This window comes from Oncorhynchus tshawytscha, linkage group LG10 (assembly GCF_018296145.1).
Source record: "Oncorhynchus tshawytscha isolate Ot180627B linkage group LG10, Otsh_v2.0, whole genome shotgun sequence".
In the NCBI taxonomy this organism is placed as follows: domain Eukaryota; kingdom Metazoa; phylum Chordata; class Actinopteri; order Salmoniformes; family Salmonidae; genus Oncorhynchus; species Oncorhynchus tshawytscha.
This window is the reverse complement of record NC_056438.1, coordinates 47991241-48009601: the sequence shown is the minus strand read 5'-3', so window position 1 is coordinate 48009601 and position 18361 is coordinate 47991241. Positions and strand designations below refer to the sequence as shown.

The window sequence follows — 18361 nt, the reverse complement described above, 5'->3', positions numbered from 1 at the left end:
CAAACAGTACATTTTTTTAAAGATGTTTTAACTCATATCTGCAATTAAAATGTCATACAGGATTTGCACTCGTTTAAACAGTTGGATTTATAAATCTTCAATTTGAGCTTTTATCCTCTCTCATAATAAAATGCATTGACAGGCTGCGCGAACTATCAACATCTGTCGCTGTATTTAGTGGGCGATGGCTTTGCATGGTGTATCTGTGTCGGCAGATTAAGCAAATAACGTTATCATTTTGGAGAATCCCATTTTTTCAGCCACCCACTCCACTTGGCCCCTCCGTGTGTGGTAGTCCAACCAGGCAATTGAGAAGAGAATCATTCAAGCCGGGAACGGCGTTCACAGAGATGCTGCTCTGACGGCTAAACAAGAACATCCATCGTTGAGAGAAAATACGGACGACAATAATAACTCCCATACAGTTATGGATAATAATGAATCGTGTCTACATCTAAGTAAGTACGCTTTTCCTCACTCTTTAAAGTCTTCGGACACGAGCGGTAGGCTTATATCCCGCATAGGCTGCTCTTGCAGTTAGTTATCTGCGTTGTTTGGGCAATCGCGTGTCGTTTGATAAACGGAATTATTTTTGCACAGTGGACTTTACACCGGCTGGCAATAAATCATGCGTGGCAATGTTATTTATCTATGTAGTTAACACTCGTCCCGCGCCTAATGTATAGGTCTATTGACAAGAAGGCAGTGCCAATGCACAACAAGTCAGGTGATAATTTATCTTAGTCTTGGTCAGGGTTTGGCACTTTAATTGCGCTTATGTAATTTATGGCTATTTTAACGCGCTTCTTGTAAAACTGTTTGCTGGGTCTTATTTATGGGTCTGGCTTGGCAAAGAAGTGCTTATCCATGCGACAGAATGATACATTCACCCACCTCGCCGCTGTTCTAGAGGAAAGTTAAAACAAGACCACCGTGAGAGAGTCTGACTTTTTTCACTGCACACTTCTCTTTAGTTGACCACACTTAATTGGCTGACATTGTTCTGATTGAATCATCATAATACCTTCTATCAAATAACCACGAAGTGCACACACCACAAGCAATGAAATAAGCAGCCATGTGGTCCTAAAGACCTCGTCTGTCTTTCTATTGGAAATATGTATTATTTTCTATTCAATATTCTATCCTATTGCATGTCCTCGCATGATATACAGCCGACTTTATATCGTTGCCTTATGCATATTTCGATTTTAGAGTTCTGAAAGTACAGGTCATGGTTACATTACTATAACACCACCTATTGGCAATCAATAATTCATTCAAGGACAACCACACATTCAAATAAAACCATGAAGAGTGTAGCCATTATTTACATGTGGGAATAATTATCAGAACAAACATGAATACATGCATGCATTAAACGACAGCCTTCTATTATAGTATGAATTATTCTGAAAGTCTCCCAATACATTATTTCCTCATGCTTTTTATGTATGTGCAATCACATGCTCATATTGCTACATAAGGCCTCCTTTTACTTCACTGGTTCTCTCTCTCCCCACCCCCCCTCTCTCTCTCTCTCTCTCTCTCTCTCTCTCTCAATTCAAGGGGCTTTATTGACATGGGAAACATATGTTTACATTGCCAAAGCAAGTGAAATGGATAAACAAAAGTGAAATAAACAATAAACAGTAAATATTACACTCACAAGTTCCAAAATAATAGAGACATTTCAAATGTCATATTATGTCTATTTACTGTGTTGTAACATTGTGCAAATAGTAAAAAAACAAAAGAGAAATGGGAATTTACAATGGTGTAGTGTATGTTCTTCACTGGTTGCCCTTTTTTTGTGGCAACAGGTCACAAATCTTGCTGCCGTGATTGCACACTGTGGTATTTCACCCTACAGATATGGGAGTTTATCAAAATTGGATTTGTTTTCAAATTCTTTGTGGGTCTGTGTAATCTGAGGGAAATATGTGTCTCTACTCTGGTCATACATTTGGCAGGAGGTTAGGAAGTGTAGCTCAGTTTCCACCTAATTTTGTGGGTAGTGTGCACATTGCCTGCCTTCTCTTGAGAGCCAGGTCTGCCTACGGCGACCTTTCTCAATAGCAAGGCTATGCTCACTGAGTCTGTATATAGTCAAAGCTTTCCTTAATTTTGGGTCAGTCACAGTGGTCAGGTATTCTGCCACTGTGTACTCTCTGTTTAGGGCCAAATAGCATTCTAGTTTGCTCAGTTTGTTTTGTTAATTCTTTCCAATGTGTCAAGTAATTATCTTTTTGGTTTCTTAAGATTTGGTTGGGTCTAATTGTGTTGCTGTGTTGGGGCTCTGTGGGGCCTGTTTGTTTATGAGCATAGGCTGAGGACCAGCTTACTTAGGGGACTCTTCTCCAGGTTCATTTCTCTGTAGGTGACGGCTTTGTTATTAAAGGTTTGGGAATCACTTCCTTTTAGGTGGTTGTAGAACTTAACGGCTCTTCTGGATTTTGATAATTAGAGGGTATCAGCCAAGTTCTGCTCTGCATGCATTATTTGGTGTTTTACGTTGTACATGGACAATATTTTTGCAGAATTCTGCATGCAGAGTCTCTCTCGCTCTCTCATGTTAACAAATCATTGTTAGGCAAGTTTGTCTTTATGGGTTCATCCCGGTTTTGTCTCCTCTGCAACAGTGGACTTTGCTTTATTTGAACTTTGCATTGGTCAGACTCCTGCTCTTATCCCACTGGGCACAAACTGGTTGAATCAATGTTGTTTCCACGTCCTTTCAACAAAATAAATCAATGCGATGATGTTGGATAAATGTGGGAAGCTGATTGGATTTGTAAAAAGTCATCAATGTCAAGTAACTTCTGGGTTTTGTCATTTTTTTCCCACCCAACTTTGAACCTACAGTAAATCCAATGACATGGTTCAAAGTCTTGGTGATTTCACGTTGAATTTCAGCTAGTTGACAACTCAATAAAATGACAATCAAAACGTTGAAAGGATGTCTGTGCTCAGTGGGATGTGTGTATCAGTGAAGAGGAAAAGGTCCACTGGGTCTACCTGGATTGTCCAACCAAAATGAAAACGTGAAAGACAATCAGCAGCTCCTGTGGGACATTGAAAGTTAACTTAGAAAACGACTTTACTAATAAAAACCAAAACGTATATTGAATGATTTAATTGATTAGACAACTAGGAGCACATATAATCATCATTTTGTGGGTGCTTATCTTGTTCTATGTTCTATTTCACACATGTACAAGTGTGTATTTAACACGTGTGAATTGGAAATGTGTTTTTTTTGCGTATCCTCAACTCTCCCTGAGACACCCTCAGAGAGAGGGGTCATGGCCAGGCTTAGGCATTGTCAACGGCGAACCTGGAGCAATTAGTTAGGTGCCTTGCTCAAGGGCACATCGACAGATTTTTTTTCACCTTCTGGCCTTTCGGTTGCTGGGCCAACGCTTTAACTGCTAGGCTACCTTTTTATTTTTAATTGAACCTTTATTTAACTAAAGAAGGAAGTTAAGAACAAATTATTATTTTACAATGATGGCCTACCACGACATACCCTAACCCGGCCGATGCTGGGCCAATGGGACTCCCAATCACAGCCGGTTGTGATACAGCCCAGGATTGAACCAGGGTCTGTAGTGACACCTATACAGCCCAGGATTGAACCAGGGTCTGTAGTGACACCTATACAGCCCAGGATTGAACCAGGGTCTGTAGTGACACCTCTAGCACTGAGATGCAGTGCCTTAGACTGCTGCACCACTCGGGAGCCCTACCTGCTACCCCCCAATACAATGGAAGAACACATGTTAGTTGAGTAGGAAGCAGCCATGTTGGCTCTATGGTCACGCCTGTGAGTGTGCTGATCTCTTCTTGCAGCAAGCAGTCAAAGAGAATGAGAATTCATGTGGCCAAGTCATTAGGGTTTTTACTGCCAATGGTGATTAGGAAGGCTGACTTGGGATCAGCCCTTTTAACAACACAAGGCTACTAATACTCTCGTCCACTGACTGAGCCTCTCAGAGAATGCAAGAGAATGGTTTGAGGCTATACGATTACTGAATATATGCATTTAATAGCACCATTCATGCATTTCAAAAGACTTGAAGGTGTATTTAAGCTGCATGTCAACTATCGTGTTTTCTTATGCCAGGCTATCTGAGGATAACTTCACTATTAACAGCAACTCTTATTTTCTTTCGGCCAAAATATGACAATACTGTTGGGGTTGTAAAAGCAGAACTAGAACTATCAGGTAAATCCGCAACTGTGAACCTGAGTAGTAGAATTTGTAATAGACATTTCCTCTCAAATCAAATCAAAATGTATTGGTCACATACATGTGTGTAGTATATGTTATTGCGGGTGTAGCGAAATGCTTGTGTTTCTATCTCCAACAGTGCAGTAATATCTAACAATTTCACAACAATACACACAAAGCACACACATCTAAGTAAATCAACGGAATTAAGAATATATAACTATATGAACGAGCAAAGTCAGAGCAGCATAGACTAAGATACACTAGAATAGAATACAGTATATACATATGAGATGACTAATGCAAAATATATACACATTATTAAAATGACTAGTGTTCCATTTATTAAAGTGGCCAGTGATTAAAATCTCCCTTCATGAGTTATTACACCATTGACAGTGCTGCCTAGGTTTTTTTTTTTTTAAAGCACGGATGGGCAACTTTGATGGGGGTGCCACAACAAAAGTGGAACTCATCATGAGGGGTCGCAGTAGCTCCTGGGTCTGTGTACCCACATCCATATACGCCCTCCACCTTGCGAGCAAAACATTTTAGCGGCCCCCCTCATGACAGCGAAGAGATTTTTGCAATTTTATAACTTATTTCATGCAATTCTACTAATTTTGCTATTGGACGGAGAGAAAAGTGTGCAGGTTTACAGCTATTTTCCTACAATTCTACACAATTTGCCATAAGGTGGAGGAAAATGTTTGCCGTTTTTTATACGATAACTGATGATCAATGGGCCCCACCTAGATCGGTAATTCAAACTTCCTCACTACAAGTTTAGATAGCTGGCTGCTAGACTAATTTACCAATCAAAAAAAAAATGCCGACATGGGCTAATTGAGTGACTGCTGATACACAACCAAATTTCGAAATTGCACCTTGTATATTATATTATTCTAACTCTCAACGGTAAGTTGAGACCACGGTTTTCTTTATTTTTTACTATTTTATACATGGTAGAATAATAGTGAAGACATAAAAACTATGAAATAACACATGGAATCATGTAGTTAACAAATGACAGCTTTGCACTCTCTTGGCATTCTCTCAACCAGCTTCATGATGTAGTCACCTGGAATGCATTTCAATTAACAGGTGTGCCTTGTTAAAAGTTAATTTGTGGAATTTCTTTCCTTCTTAATGCATTTTAGCCAATTAGTTCTGTTGTGACAAGGTGGGGGTGGTATACAGAAAATAGCCATATTTGGTAAAAGTCAAAGTCCATATTATGGCAAGAACAGCTCAAATAAGAAAAGAGAAATGACAGTCCATCATGACTGTAAGACATGAAGGTCAGTCAATCCGGAAAATTTCAAGAACTTGCAGTTGCAAAAACCATCAAGTGCTATGATGAAACTGGCTCTCATGAGGACCGCCACAGGAAAAGAAGACACAGAGTTACCTCTGCTGCAGAGGATAAGTTCATTAGAGTTAACTGCACCTTAGATTACAGCCCAAATAAATGCTTCACAGAGTTCAAGTCACAGACACATCTCAACATCAACTGTTCAGAGGAGACTGTGTGAATCAGACCTCTATGTTCGAATTGCTGCAACAACAAAAAACACTACTAAAGGACACCAATAAGAAGAAGAGACTTGCTTGGGCCAAGGAACACGAGCAATGGATATTAGACCGGTGGAAATCTGTTCTTTGGTCTGATGAGTCCAAATTAGAGATGTTTGGTTCCAACCACTGTGTCTTTGTGAGACGCAGAGTAGGTGAACGGATGATCTCCACATGTGTGGTTCCCACCGTGTAGCATGGAGGAGGAGGTGTGATGGTACTTTGCTGGGGACACTGTCTGTGATTTATTTAGAATTTAAGGCACACTTAACCAGCATGGCTACCACAGCATTCTGCAGCGATACGCCATCCCATCTGGTTTGCGCTTAGTGGGACTATCAACAGGACAATGACCCAGAACACACCTCCAGGCTGTGTAAGGGCTATTTGACCAAGAAGGAGATTGATGGAGTTCTGCATCAGATGACCTGGACTCCACAATTAACTGACCTCAACCCAATTGATATGGTTTGGGATGAGTTGGACCGCAGAGTGAAAGAAAGGCATCCAACAAATGCTCAGCATATGTGGGAACTCCTTCAAGACTGTTGGAAAAGCATTCCTCATGAAACTGGTTGAGAGAATGCCAAGAGTGTGCAAAGCTGTCATCAAGGCAAAGGTTGGCTACATTGAAGAATCTAAAATGTAAAATATATTTTTGGTTACTACATGATTCCATACAGTATGCGTTATTTCATAGTTTTGATATCCTTACTATTATTCTACAATGTAATGAGTAGGTGTGTCCAAACTTTTGACTGGTACTGTATATATCATTTTGTTTTTGTCCGCAGGCCTACAAGTTTCCCATCCCTGATAAAAAGGTTGTTACATATATGTAATTTTGAAAATCACAGGGAAATGATGTTGCAGTAAAACATTTAGACCCAGGTTTTGAAACAGATGACAATGAATTATACTTAGCAGCAGCATAGTAAGAAGAGGATATGAATAAGTCGTTCAGATTCCTCGGAAATCAAAAAAAAAGTCCCCCAGTTATACTTTGTTCACTATTTATAAATATATAACACTAGCACACATCCTTCCTACTTACGCCCACTTAATTGCACCAAAACTGTATAGAACTGGGATGGCAGCGTGATTTCAGTGTTGAGACTTCCTAATATCACTGAATAAATCAGCCTCAGTTCATACGGGGTTTCACAGACAGACAAGACGGCCGGACGGGTGACAGACAGAGAGAGCCAGACAGACAGCAGATGAGCAAACATATAGATGGACAGATGGACAGACGGATATAGAAGAGAGACTTAAAAACATCTTCAGTAGACCAAGTTAGGCTGTCTGTCTGGGGTGAAGCTACATGAACTGATGTTGATTCCTTCAGTGCTATTTGAGCGGTGCTCAAAAAATGTAGTATCCACTTCTGCCTCTCCTCCAGGGAACTAAGACCTGCCGGGAGAGGAGCCGTAGCTCTCCCTTCTCAATACCTCTCTCTCTCTCTTTGTTTCTCCCTCTTCCTCCCTCCATCTCTCCACAGACACAGAGGGATCATGGGGCTAATGTTTCATTGACAATTATTTGATGATGTCCCTTAATGGGTAGTACAAGACCCATGGTGTTTTGGGTCCTGGGCGCTGAGAGGCCCTCTATGTGCTGCTGTGTTTGGAAAGGGGTTAGGCGATAAAGAGAGGGAAGAGAGTGGGGAGATCAGGTGTCACCTTCAGTCCTTCTCTCTCTCGCTCTCTTTCTCCCTCTCCCTCTCTTGCTTGGCATTCAACAACACACCTGTTTCTTATCAGCTATCAGTATGTAGCTTAGTACTTGTCGAAACTGTGTGTTTGTGCATGTGGGTGCGTGTGCGTGTGAGAACGCTGTAGTTGTGTGTGTCTGTGTTTCATTCCCTCCATCCGCCCAACTATGTCTTATGTGTGTTAGTATCTAGTTTAATTACCCAGGACCCTCTGCTTTCTGTCTGACCTAGATCCATCCTATAGGAACAGCCTCAGGTCTCTGTCTGTCTTGTCATCATTACCTGGTTCCTACCATGCTCTATGGTTTCCAATGCGCTTGCTGCTGTGGGCTACACTCCTCCACCTGACTCGTTGTGTTTGGATGCTATAACCATCCTCCTCAATCCTACATACACCATTCTGTTCTTAATTTTTTCATTTTATTGTCATGTGTTGCCCCTCTCTCTCCTTTGCTTTCTTTCTTTCTTTCTTTCTTTCTTTCTTTCTTTCTGAATGGGGAACTCAGAAATAGTCTGGACAGAAATAGAGTCAGGGCCAGGCACTATGCTCTGTGGCGACTGTTCTATACACTGGCAGGCTTGTGATTCTGAATCAGTTCCCTTATCTAATTGTCATTTTTTCTGCCCCAGTCTGGGCCAATCCTAGGGCTTCAGTATAGTGCAGCTCCACAGATCGAGAGGGGCTCGAGGTTGGCTTCACTCTTTATGTAAACTTCATAATGTTGTAGCCTCTTGTAGGATGATTGGGGAATTCAATAGATTATACATATTACTATGTCATACAGTAACTTCTTGTATTACAACATAACGTCTCAATGTAGAGATGTTTATCAGCTTGTTTTTGTTGTGCGAGTTCAATTGGGGTCAGACATAGCAGACGGTTTCTTAGAGAAAAAGATCATTGACGGCACAGTAGCCCCAACAGACACGTGAAGCCTTGGAGACATACAGTTCTGTTCAGTAGCTCTATAGATCAGCATCAATACACTGTGTCCTCCAGGACCCATCCCAAGATAATCCTCTTTAATCCTGCAACAACTGGCACAGTCCACCATCAGACCCCCCCGCCCTCTACGCAACACACAAAGGCATCTACATAACGCACACTCACACACACTTACGCAAGCACACACACACACACAGGTACATAACACACACACGTACACACTCCCTCTCCGAAATCCACAGACGGCGGGCCCGTCCTCTGCTACCCCTGGCCACATGGCATATGACAGCCCCCACCACTACTCCCCCTCATCACCCCCTCCTCTGTTAATCAGTACATGAAATAGACACCAGGATGGAAATGTAAGCCTCCTATGCAGAGAGAGAGAGAGAGAGAGAGAGAGAGAGAGAGAGAGAGAGCTCAGCAGACCAGGGTTTCTGTACAGCAGGAGCCCATTCGAAATGTAGCTAATGACTTTATGCATTGCAACTGATGTTACACCATACTTAGAAAACGGACTCAATAAAGATCCATGGAATGGCGGTGAACATGTATGAAATGGTGATTTCGAAACGCCTATTTCCACATGCATTTGTAATCGCCTTATGTCACTGGCACATGTCCAAGGCTGTTTGTGTAAATGCATAAACAGCTGTAAGTTACATGTGTCATGCCTGTTATAATGACGGTGCTGCTGAATAGTCAAAATAGTTATACAAAAACACACATTTAGATTGGTATGATTACAGATAATTGAACAATTAAAAGAGTCAAACTACAATGTAGTGTAGGTAATATGATAACAGTCAAATGGTGCAGTTTAGTATGATACTAGAGAGGTACTCTGCCTTGGTTACAGTACATTATGCCATATTATACGAGATACGATACGACATTATATGAGATAGAAAATGAAGTGCCGAAAAAGTGCCAACTCCGCATAGAGTTCAAGTAGTCTGGGGCCACTACATACACAGTATATCAGTAGACTTGGACTGAAAGGACTCGCTATGTCCTTTCTGTCTCCTCACATACTTAGACCAAGCAAGGTAATGATGTCTGCTTGGCTGCATCTTCTGTCATTTCGACAGAGAAACGTCTGCAAGAGACTTTAACGAAAAAGCAATCCAAGGCCCCACTGGGTGTTTGAGAGTTCACCCGACAGGATAGAATTCCCTCCTTTTCTAGGCTAAATCCCTTAAGACGCACATAACAGGGACAGATACTGAGTGTGTACACAGCATGTCCGAGTAGGTCCGGATCCAGAATTGTAAATAATGTCACGGGTCTTTGTCGGATCTGATATGATTGTCACGGGTCTCGTTATGTGTAAAAGAAAAAATTAAACCTGACTGCTGCAGTAGATAGAGAAAGTGTGTATAATTTATGCTGCTGTTCTTTGCTTTTCACGAGAGTGTAGCTTGTTGTTGTTGTTGGCCAATCATAAGTCATCAAAGCGGCACAAGGCTACAGTCATAGAGCCAACCGTGTGTGTAAAAAGTTAGGCGATAACGTTACAGTATTTAATCAATAGAATTCAAAGTTAAAGGAGAAGGATAGGCTATACGGAACAAGAGCCAACATGTAGGCTGCTACTTTATATTCCGAATGGAGTTATTTGTACCAATGAGAACGTGCACGCACCGCAGCCTCAGTTAGCTAGCTTCTCCCGGTTTGATGCAGTCAAGACAGGTACTACGTCATCATATTGGATGATAAAATAACCTAGCTATGGCAGTTATTAGTCTACTATAACGCGAGTCTGCTTGGTTGGTTGCGGTCTCTCGTTTCTCTCTATCCCTCCTCCACGTTCCCCATGTCACTCGCTCACACCCACAGTAGCTGACGCACACAGTATGGCCCCTGCTAGAGCATCACCTCTACCTCCTCCTCACGCTTTATCAGCGCCGGTTAATAAAGTAGCTTACGTGTATTTTTCTCCTGCTTCCCTCACTCGGATCGGACTGGGTAAGGATCTGACTAGGTGTATACGGAACGGGTCTAGTTATCATCTGTGCGTTCAGAACGGGTCTCTATATTGTAAAAAATAATTGATTCATATTGGGTCTGGATTTTTTTATTTTACCATTATTTAACTAGGCATGTCAGTTAAGAACAAATTCTTATTCACAATGACGGCCTACCGGGAAACAGGGGGTTAACTGCCTTGTTCAGGGGCAGAACGACATTTTTTTTTTTTTACCTTGTCAGCTTGGGGATTCAATCCAGAAACCTTTCTGTTACTGGCCCAACGCTCTAACCCATTGGGGCTGCTACCTGCCGCCCCAGTGGGATATTCCCGTTTTGGAACAGGACCCGTGAAGGTCTCTACAGTGTTTCAGAAAGCTGCACACTCTCTTGGGACTGACATCATTTTAACATGACATTGAAAATCCTCTCCTGTCTTTCATACACATTATATGTAATAATATAACCATATTTCTGCTTCTACATTATATTATACATTTGATTTTGGGGTAGCCTATATTATTTGAAACAGTGTATTTGATATGTCTACCAAGGCATATGTCTTGCACAGTATGCTCTGTGATTATTTGATGTTTGAATATACACCAACTTAGTGAAATGACATTAGTGCTGCTCTCCTACCAGCTGTGTTTTTCAGTTGACTTGTAATTGCTCTGTTTGTTTCGCTGTGTATAAAGCCTCATATGTAACATAATGGCCCAGCCACTCTGAGAGAGATGAGATGTTGCCTCTGATAGAAGCTGGGGCCTAAACAGACATCATCAACTATTCATTCCCTACACACACATTGACAGCTGGGCGTGCTGTAAATAACCAGGTTAGAGATGCTTACAGGGGGTAAGAGGATTATACGGTCCCTGATTGATCCGACATTATCTTCATTTTGACAGGAATGAGTGGGCTCTGTCTCCACACACAATACCAGGGCTGGTCTAGGATCAGTTTTGCCTCTCAGATAATAATTAACTTCTACTGAGAGGCTTTGTGAATATCCTCAGGCCAGACCAGAGCCTTACGGAAGTAAGCTTTTATGTGTCATCTTTTTGAGTGTGGACCCATTTTGTTTGTTAGAGCCCTATACTACAAATGTTTGAGGAGTTAGCGAGGTAACGTTGGTCAACTCTGACTTCAACTTGGGATGATTGGTACCAATGAAAGTGGCTCACCTTTTAGTCAGGTACATTTCTGTGGCAACGAGTCTTTCAGAACTAACCTGCTCCGGAGCAGGCTAACTCAGGCTAACTACATTTATCCTGATTGAAGTGTCTGAGCCACGGAGTTGAGGACCACTTCAATCAGATTCCCTCCCTCCCGCAAGGCTTGCATCATCATCATCCACTTCATTTGAGGAAGACAATATTTTATTCATTTGTATGATTCAATGCAAATATTTTATCGATAGGAGTGGGGAAAAAAGGTGCTTGTGCATTGATAACCAAAGTAATAAAATAAAGATTGCACTTCTAAAAGTCTATTTCACACCGTAACCTGCTGAATTTGCAAGTTAACTTGAATTCAATTTAGATTTTGGCACAAATGAAAATGACTTGCCAATGCATTGATGTTTAAGCATTGTCTCAATGAAGAGTTCGGTGATCGACTAGCCACCTGTGACATGCACGCGCAGTTAGCCTGCTAGAGTGGCACAGTGGTCTAAGGCACTGCATTTCAGTGCAAGAGATGTCACTACAGTCCCTGGTTTGAATCCAGGTAGTATCATATCTGGCCGTGATTGGGAGTCCCATAGGGTGAAGCACAATTGGCCCAGCGTCGTCCAGGTTTGGCCGGGGAAGGCCGTCATTGTAGAATAAGAATTTGTTCTTAATAACCTTTTGTGACTAGGGGGCAGTATTTTCATTTTGGGGAAAATAATGTTCCCATAGTAAACTGGATATTTTGTCAGGACAAGATGCTAGAATATGCATATAATTGACAGTTTAGGATAGAAAACACTCTAAAGTTTCCAAAACTGGAAAAATATTGTCTGTGAGTATAACAGAACTGATATTGCAGGCGAAAGCCTGAGAAAAATCCAATCCGGAAGTGCCTCATGTTTTGAAAGCGCTGCGTTCCAATGCGTCCCTATTGAGCAGTGAATGGGCTATCAACCAGATTACTTTTTCTACGTATTCCCCAAGGGGTCTACAGCATTGTGACGTAGTTTTACGCATTTATGTTGAAGAATACCCGTAAGCGGCTACATTGTGTAAGTGGTCACCTGATGGCTCTCAGAGTGATTCTCGCGTAAAATACAGAGGTAGCCATTTTTCCAATCGGTCCTACTGAAAAACCAATTGTCCCGGTGGATATATTATCGAATAGATATTTGAAAAACACCTTGAAGATTGTTTATAAACAACGTTTGCCATGTTTCTGTCGATATTATGGAGCTAATTTGGAATATTTTTCGGCGTTTTCGTGACCGCAATTTACGGTCGATTTCTCAGCCAAATGTGAAGAACCAGCGGAGCTATTTCGCCTACAAAATTAATATTTTGGGGAAAAATGAACATTGGCAATCTAACTGGGAGTCTCGTGAGTGAAAACATCTGAAGCTCATCAAAGGTAAACAATTTAATTTGATTGCTTTTCTGATTTCCGTGACCAAGTTACCTGCTGCTAGCTGGACAAAATGCAATGCTAGGCTATCGATAAACTTACACAAATGCTTGTCTAGCTTTGGCTGTTAAGCATATTTTGAAAATCAGGGTGATTAACAAAAGGCTAAACTGTGTCTCAGTATATTTCACTTGTGATTTTCATGAATAGGAATATTTCTAGTAATATTTATGTCCGTTGAGTTATGCTAATTAGTGTCAGTCGATGATTACACTCCCGGACCCGGGATGGGGAGTCACTAGAGTTAACTGACTTGCATAGTTAAATAAAGGTTAAATTAAAAATTTGCGGCAGGCGGACGAGCAATATCCACTGTCATAGTACGGATGAAGCCTGAGCTGGAATGGGAAGGTAACGGAAGCTGGTTAGCTTTAGAAAACCCTGAGTAGATCTAGCTTGCTTCGTAGGATACCCATCAGGCCTGGAGGCTACAGGCTTAAACACTGTTTATGTGATTTACTTGAAGAGCTCACCAATAGAAATTATTATAGTGATATGTTCTGTATCTCTTAATAAATAAATAAATGAAACCACCTTAAGCCAGATGATGTTTGTATGGTGGCATACTCAAGTACATTCATGTGTGTGCGTGTTTTTGGTTTTACTATCCTTGTGAGGACCAGAAGTCCTTACAAGGATCGTAAAACAAAGAAAATTCGGACAATTTGCCGGTCCCCACAAGGAAAAAGGCTATGTTAGGCTTAGGGGTTATGTTAGGGTTAAATTAGGGTGTCACGCCCTGACCGTAGATATCCTTTTAATTCTCTATTTGGTTAGGTCAGGGTGTGACTAGGGTGGCAATCTATGTTTTCTATTTCTTTGTTGGCCGGGTATGGTTCCCAATCAGAGGCAGTTGTCTATCATTGTCTCTGATTGGGGATCAAACTTAGGCAGCCTTTTTTCCACCTTAGTTTGTGGGATCTTGTTTTTGTACTGTTGCTTTCCAGCCCTACAGAAATGTGCGTTTTGTTTTTTTTTCTTCTTTGTTTTTCTCGGTGTCATCAATAAAAGAAAGATGTACGCCTACCACGCTGCACCTTGGTCTACTCCTTCCAACGACGAACGTAACATCGGGTTAGGGGTTAAGGTTTAGATTCAGGGTTAGGGAAAATAGGATTTTGAATGGGAATCAACTGTTCGGTCCCAACAAAGATAGTAAAACAAATGTGTGTGTGCTTATGTGTGAGAGTGAGGGGCCTCTTTCCTGTTGGAATGTGACATTGAGCAAGCATTAATATCACAGGGGGGGGGATGTGTAAAGAGAGAGCGTGAGTGTGTATTTGTGTGTCTGTGTGTACCACTACAGCTGCTTGTAACACACACATGATCATGTGCTGCCAGCCCGTTGTCTGCATTGGAAGGGTCAAACCCCCCTGCAGAACTCAGAGGTGATCGGCTGCAGACATGAGAATCATAACAGGTGTTGAAGATTCCAGAGGAAAAATGGAAAGCGACTTTTAATAGACGTTAGCCAATCAGAGTTGGAAATGTATGGAAACTACCAGTCCCTGATGCTCATTCCTGGCTTTGACAGTGAGTAAAATACAGTGCATTCAGAAAGTATTCATACTCATTCATACCCATTGACTTATTCCACATTGTGTTGTGTTACAGCCTGAATATATATTTTTCTCTCACCCATCTACACACAATACTCCATAATGACAAAGTGAAAACATTTTTTAGAAATGTTATCAAAGTGTTCACACCCCTGAGTCAATACATGTTAGAATCACCTTTGGCAGCGATTACAGCTGTGTTTCTGGGCACTCAGTCTACTCAGGAACATTCAATGTCGCCTTGGTAAGCAACTCCAGTGTATATTTGGCCTTGCATTTGAGGTTTTCCTGCTGAAGAGTGAATTTGTCTCCCAGTGTCTGTTGGAAAGCAGACTGAATCATGTTTTCCTCTAGGATTTTGCCTGTGCTTAGCTCTATTCAGTTTCTTTTTAACCCAAAATAATCCATAGTTTTTGGCAATGAAAAGCATACCCATAACATGATGCAGCCCCCACCGTGCTTCAAAATTGGAAGAGTAGGACTCAGTGATGTGTTGTGCTGGATTTGCCCCAAACATAGCGCTTTGTATTCAGGACATTTTTTGCTATATTTTACTTCAGTACCTTATTGCAAACAGGATGCATGTTTTGGAATATTTTTATTATGTACAGTTTTCCTTCCTTTCACCATGTCATTTAGGTTAGTATTTTGAAATAATTACAATGTTGTTGATCCATCCTCAGTTTTCTTTTATCACAGCCATTCAACGCTGTAACTGTTTTAAAGTTACCTTTGACCTCATGGTGAAATCCCTGAGCGGTTTCCTTCCTCTCCGGCAACTGCGTTAGGAAGGACGCATGTATCTTTGTAATGACTGGGTGTACACCATCCAAAGTGTAATTAATAACTTCACCATACTCAAAGGGATATTCAGTGTCTGCTTTTTTAAATATTTACCTATCTACCAATAGGTGCCTTTCTTTGCGAGGCATTGGAAAATCTGCCTGTTCTTTGTGGTTGAGTCTGTGTTTGACATTCACTTCTTGACTGAGGGATATTACAGATAATTATATTTGTGGGGTACAGAGATGAGGTAATCATTCAAAAATAATGATAAACACTATTATTGCACACAGAGTGAGTTCATGCAACTTATTATGTGACCTTTTAAGCACATTTATATACCGATACCGATATCCAATGTTTTTCTTGCCCCAGAAAACGCTACCGATATGAAACATTTAGCGGCATTCTAAGCATTCTAGTACAGTTAAATAGTTAACACACACACATGGACGTCTAAGGCACTGCATCTGTACAAGAGGAGTCACTACAGTCCCTGGTTCGAATCCAAGCTGTATCAAATCCGGCAGTGATTGGGAGTCCCATAGGGTGGCGCACAATTGGCCCAGAGCCGTCTGGGTTTGTTCGGAGTAGGCCGTCATTGTAAATAAGAAATTGTTCTTTAACTGACTTGCCTAGTTAAATAACAGTTACACACACACACCACACTGACCAAAACGTTTATTTTGTTGGCATTTACGTATGTCCTCATTACCAGAAAAACATAATCAAAACCTTTTTCTTTCAATTACTTGCTGTGCTGCTTGGTTGTTCATTTGTTCAGTCGTTTCATTCTCAACCAGGATTTCTTTGGAACGCCGTTTGGGTCTTTGTGTGTCAAAAAAGAAACACGTCAAATAAGCTTGTTGACCAATCAGGACCTGAATATGACTGCACGTCACATAATAATTTAACGCGTTTTAAGTAGTTATTACACATTTATTACACTATCACTCGTATTATCATGGATGCAAACAATGGTCTTCCCCAAAAACATAGCAAAACGACATCTGTTTCAGTAGCTATAGTTTGCTAGCTAACTATATAACTAGGTGTCATCATCTAAAATAACCCTAATTTATAAGACAGTTCTTATTTGATTAATGGTGTTTGGACCCATCTATGTGAAGCTAGCCACAATAAGGATTATCCCGTCAGTTGAGGATGCCTGGTCATTCTTTAAAAGTAACTTCCTCACCATTTTAGATAAGCATGCTCCGTTCAAAAAATGCAGAACTAAGAACAGATATAGCCCTTGGTTCACTCCAGACCTGACTGCCCTCGACCAGCACAAAAATATCCTGTGGCGGACTGCAATAGCATCGAATAGTCCCCGCGATATGCAACTGTTCAGGGAAGTCAGGAACCAATACACGCAGTCAGTCAGGAAAGCTAAGGCCAGCTTCTTCAGGCAGAAGTTTGCATCCTGTAGCTCCAACTCCAAAAGTTCTGGGACACTGTGAAGTCCATGGAGAACAAGAGCACCTCCTCCCAGCTGCCCACTGCACTGAGGCTAGGTAACACGGTCACCACTGATAAATCCATGATTATCAAAAACTTCAACAAGCGTTTCTCAACAGCTGGCCATGCCTTCCGCCTGGCTACTCCAACCTCGGCCAACAGCTCCGCCCCCCCGCAGCTACTCGCCCAAGCCTCTCCAGGTTTTCCTTTACCCAAATCCAGATAGCAGATGTTCTGAAAGAGCTGCAAAACCTGGACCCGTACAAATCAGCTGGGCTTGACAATCTGGACCCTCTATTTCTGAAACTATCCGCCGCCATTGTCGCAACCCCTACTACCAGCCTGTTCAACCTCTCTTTCATATCGTCTGAGATCCCCAAGGATTGGAAAGCTGCCACAGTCATCCCCCTCTTCAAAGGGGGAGACACCCTGGACCCAAACTGCTACAGACCTATATCCATCCTGCCCTGCCTATCTAAGGTCTTCGAAAGCCTAGTCAACAAACAGGTCACTGACCATCTCGAATCCCACCGTACCTTCTCCGCTGTGCAATCTGGTTTCCGAGCCGGTCACGGGTGCACCTCAGCCACGCTCAAGGTACTAAACGATATCATAACCGCCATCGATAAAAGACAGTACTGTGCAGCCGTCTTCATCGACCTTGCCAAGGCTTTCGACTCTGTCAATCACCATATTCTTATCGGCAGACTCAGTAGCCTCGGTTTTTCGGATGACTGCCTTGCCTGGTTCACCAATTACTTTGCAGACAGAGTTCAGTGTGTCAAATCGGAGGGCATGCTGTCCGGTCCTCTGGTAGTCTCTATGGGGGTGCCACAGGGTTCAATCCTCGGGCCGACTCTTTTCTCTGTATATATCAATGACTCATCTCTTCAGTGGGTCATATGATTGAGTGTAGTCTGGCCCAGGAGTGGGAAGGTGAACGGAAAGGCTCTGGAGCAATGAATCGCCCTTGCTGTCTCTGCCTGGCCGGTTCCCCTCTTTCCACTGGGATTCTCTGCCTCTAACCCTATTACAGGGGCTGAGTCACTGGCTTACTGGGGCTCTCTCATGCCGTCCCTGGAAGGGGTGCGTCACCTGAGTGGGTTGATTCACTGATGTGGTCATCCTGTCTGGGTTGGCGTCCCCCCTTGGGTTGTGCCATGGCGGAGAACTTTGTGGGCTATACTCGGCCCTGTCTCAGGATGGTAAGTTGGTGGTTGAAGATATCCCTCTAGTGGTGTGGGGGCTGTGCTTTGGCAAAGTGGGTGGGGTTATATCCTTCCTGTTTGGCCCTGTCCGGGGGTGTCCTCGGATGGGTCCACAGTGTCTCCTGACCCCTCCTGTCTCAGCCTCCAGTATTTATGCTGCAGTAGTTTATGTGTCGGGGGCTAGGGTCAGTTTGTTATATCTGGAGTACTTCTCCTTTCCTATTCGGTGTCCTGTGTGAATCTAAGTGTGCGTTCTCTAATTCTCTCCTTCTC

The 18361-nt window shown here is 42.1% G+C and overlaps 1 protein-coding gene across 3 annotated transcripts in view; it reads left to right on the top strand.

The window, feature by feature from the left end:
• The first annotated feature begins 252 nt into the window (after positions 1-252).
• The window catches only part of LOC112259583 (retinoic acid receptor RXR-gamma-A), a 75868-nt gene continuing 57759 nt past the window's right edge, over positions 253-18361 (top strand). Inside the window, exon 1 of one of the 3 annotated variants that reach the window (XM_042328645.1) lies at positions 253-458. In XM_042328645.1, the coding sequence (XP_042184579.1) occupies positions 428-458 (31 nt within the window). In that variant the 5' untranslated portion in view covers positions 253-427. The remainder of the gene's footprint in view (positions 459-18361) is intronic. The other 2 variants (XM_042328644.1, XM_042328646.1) reach the window with 2 other exon arrangements.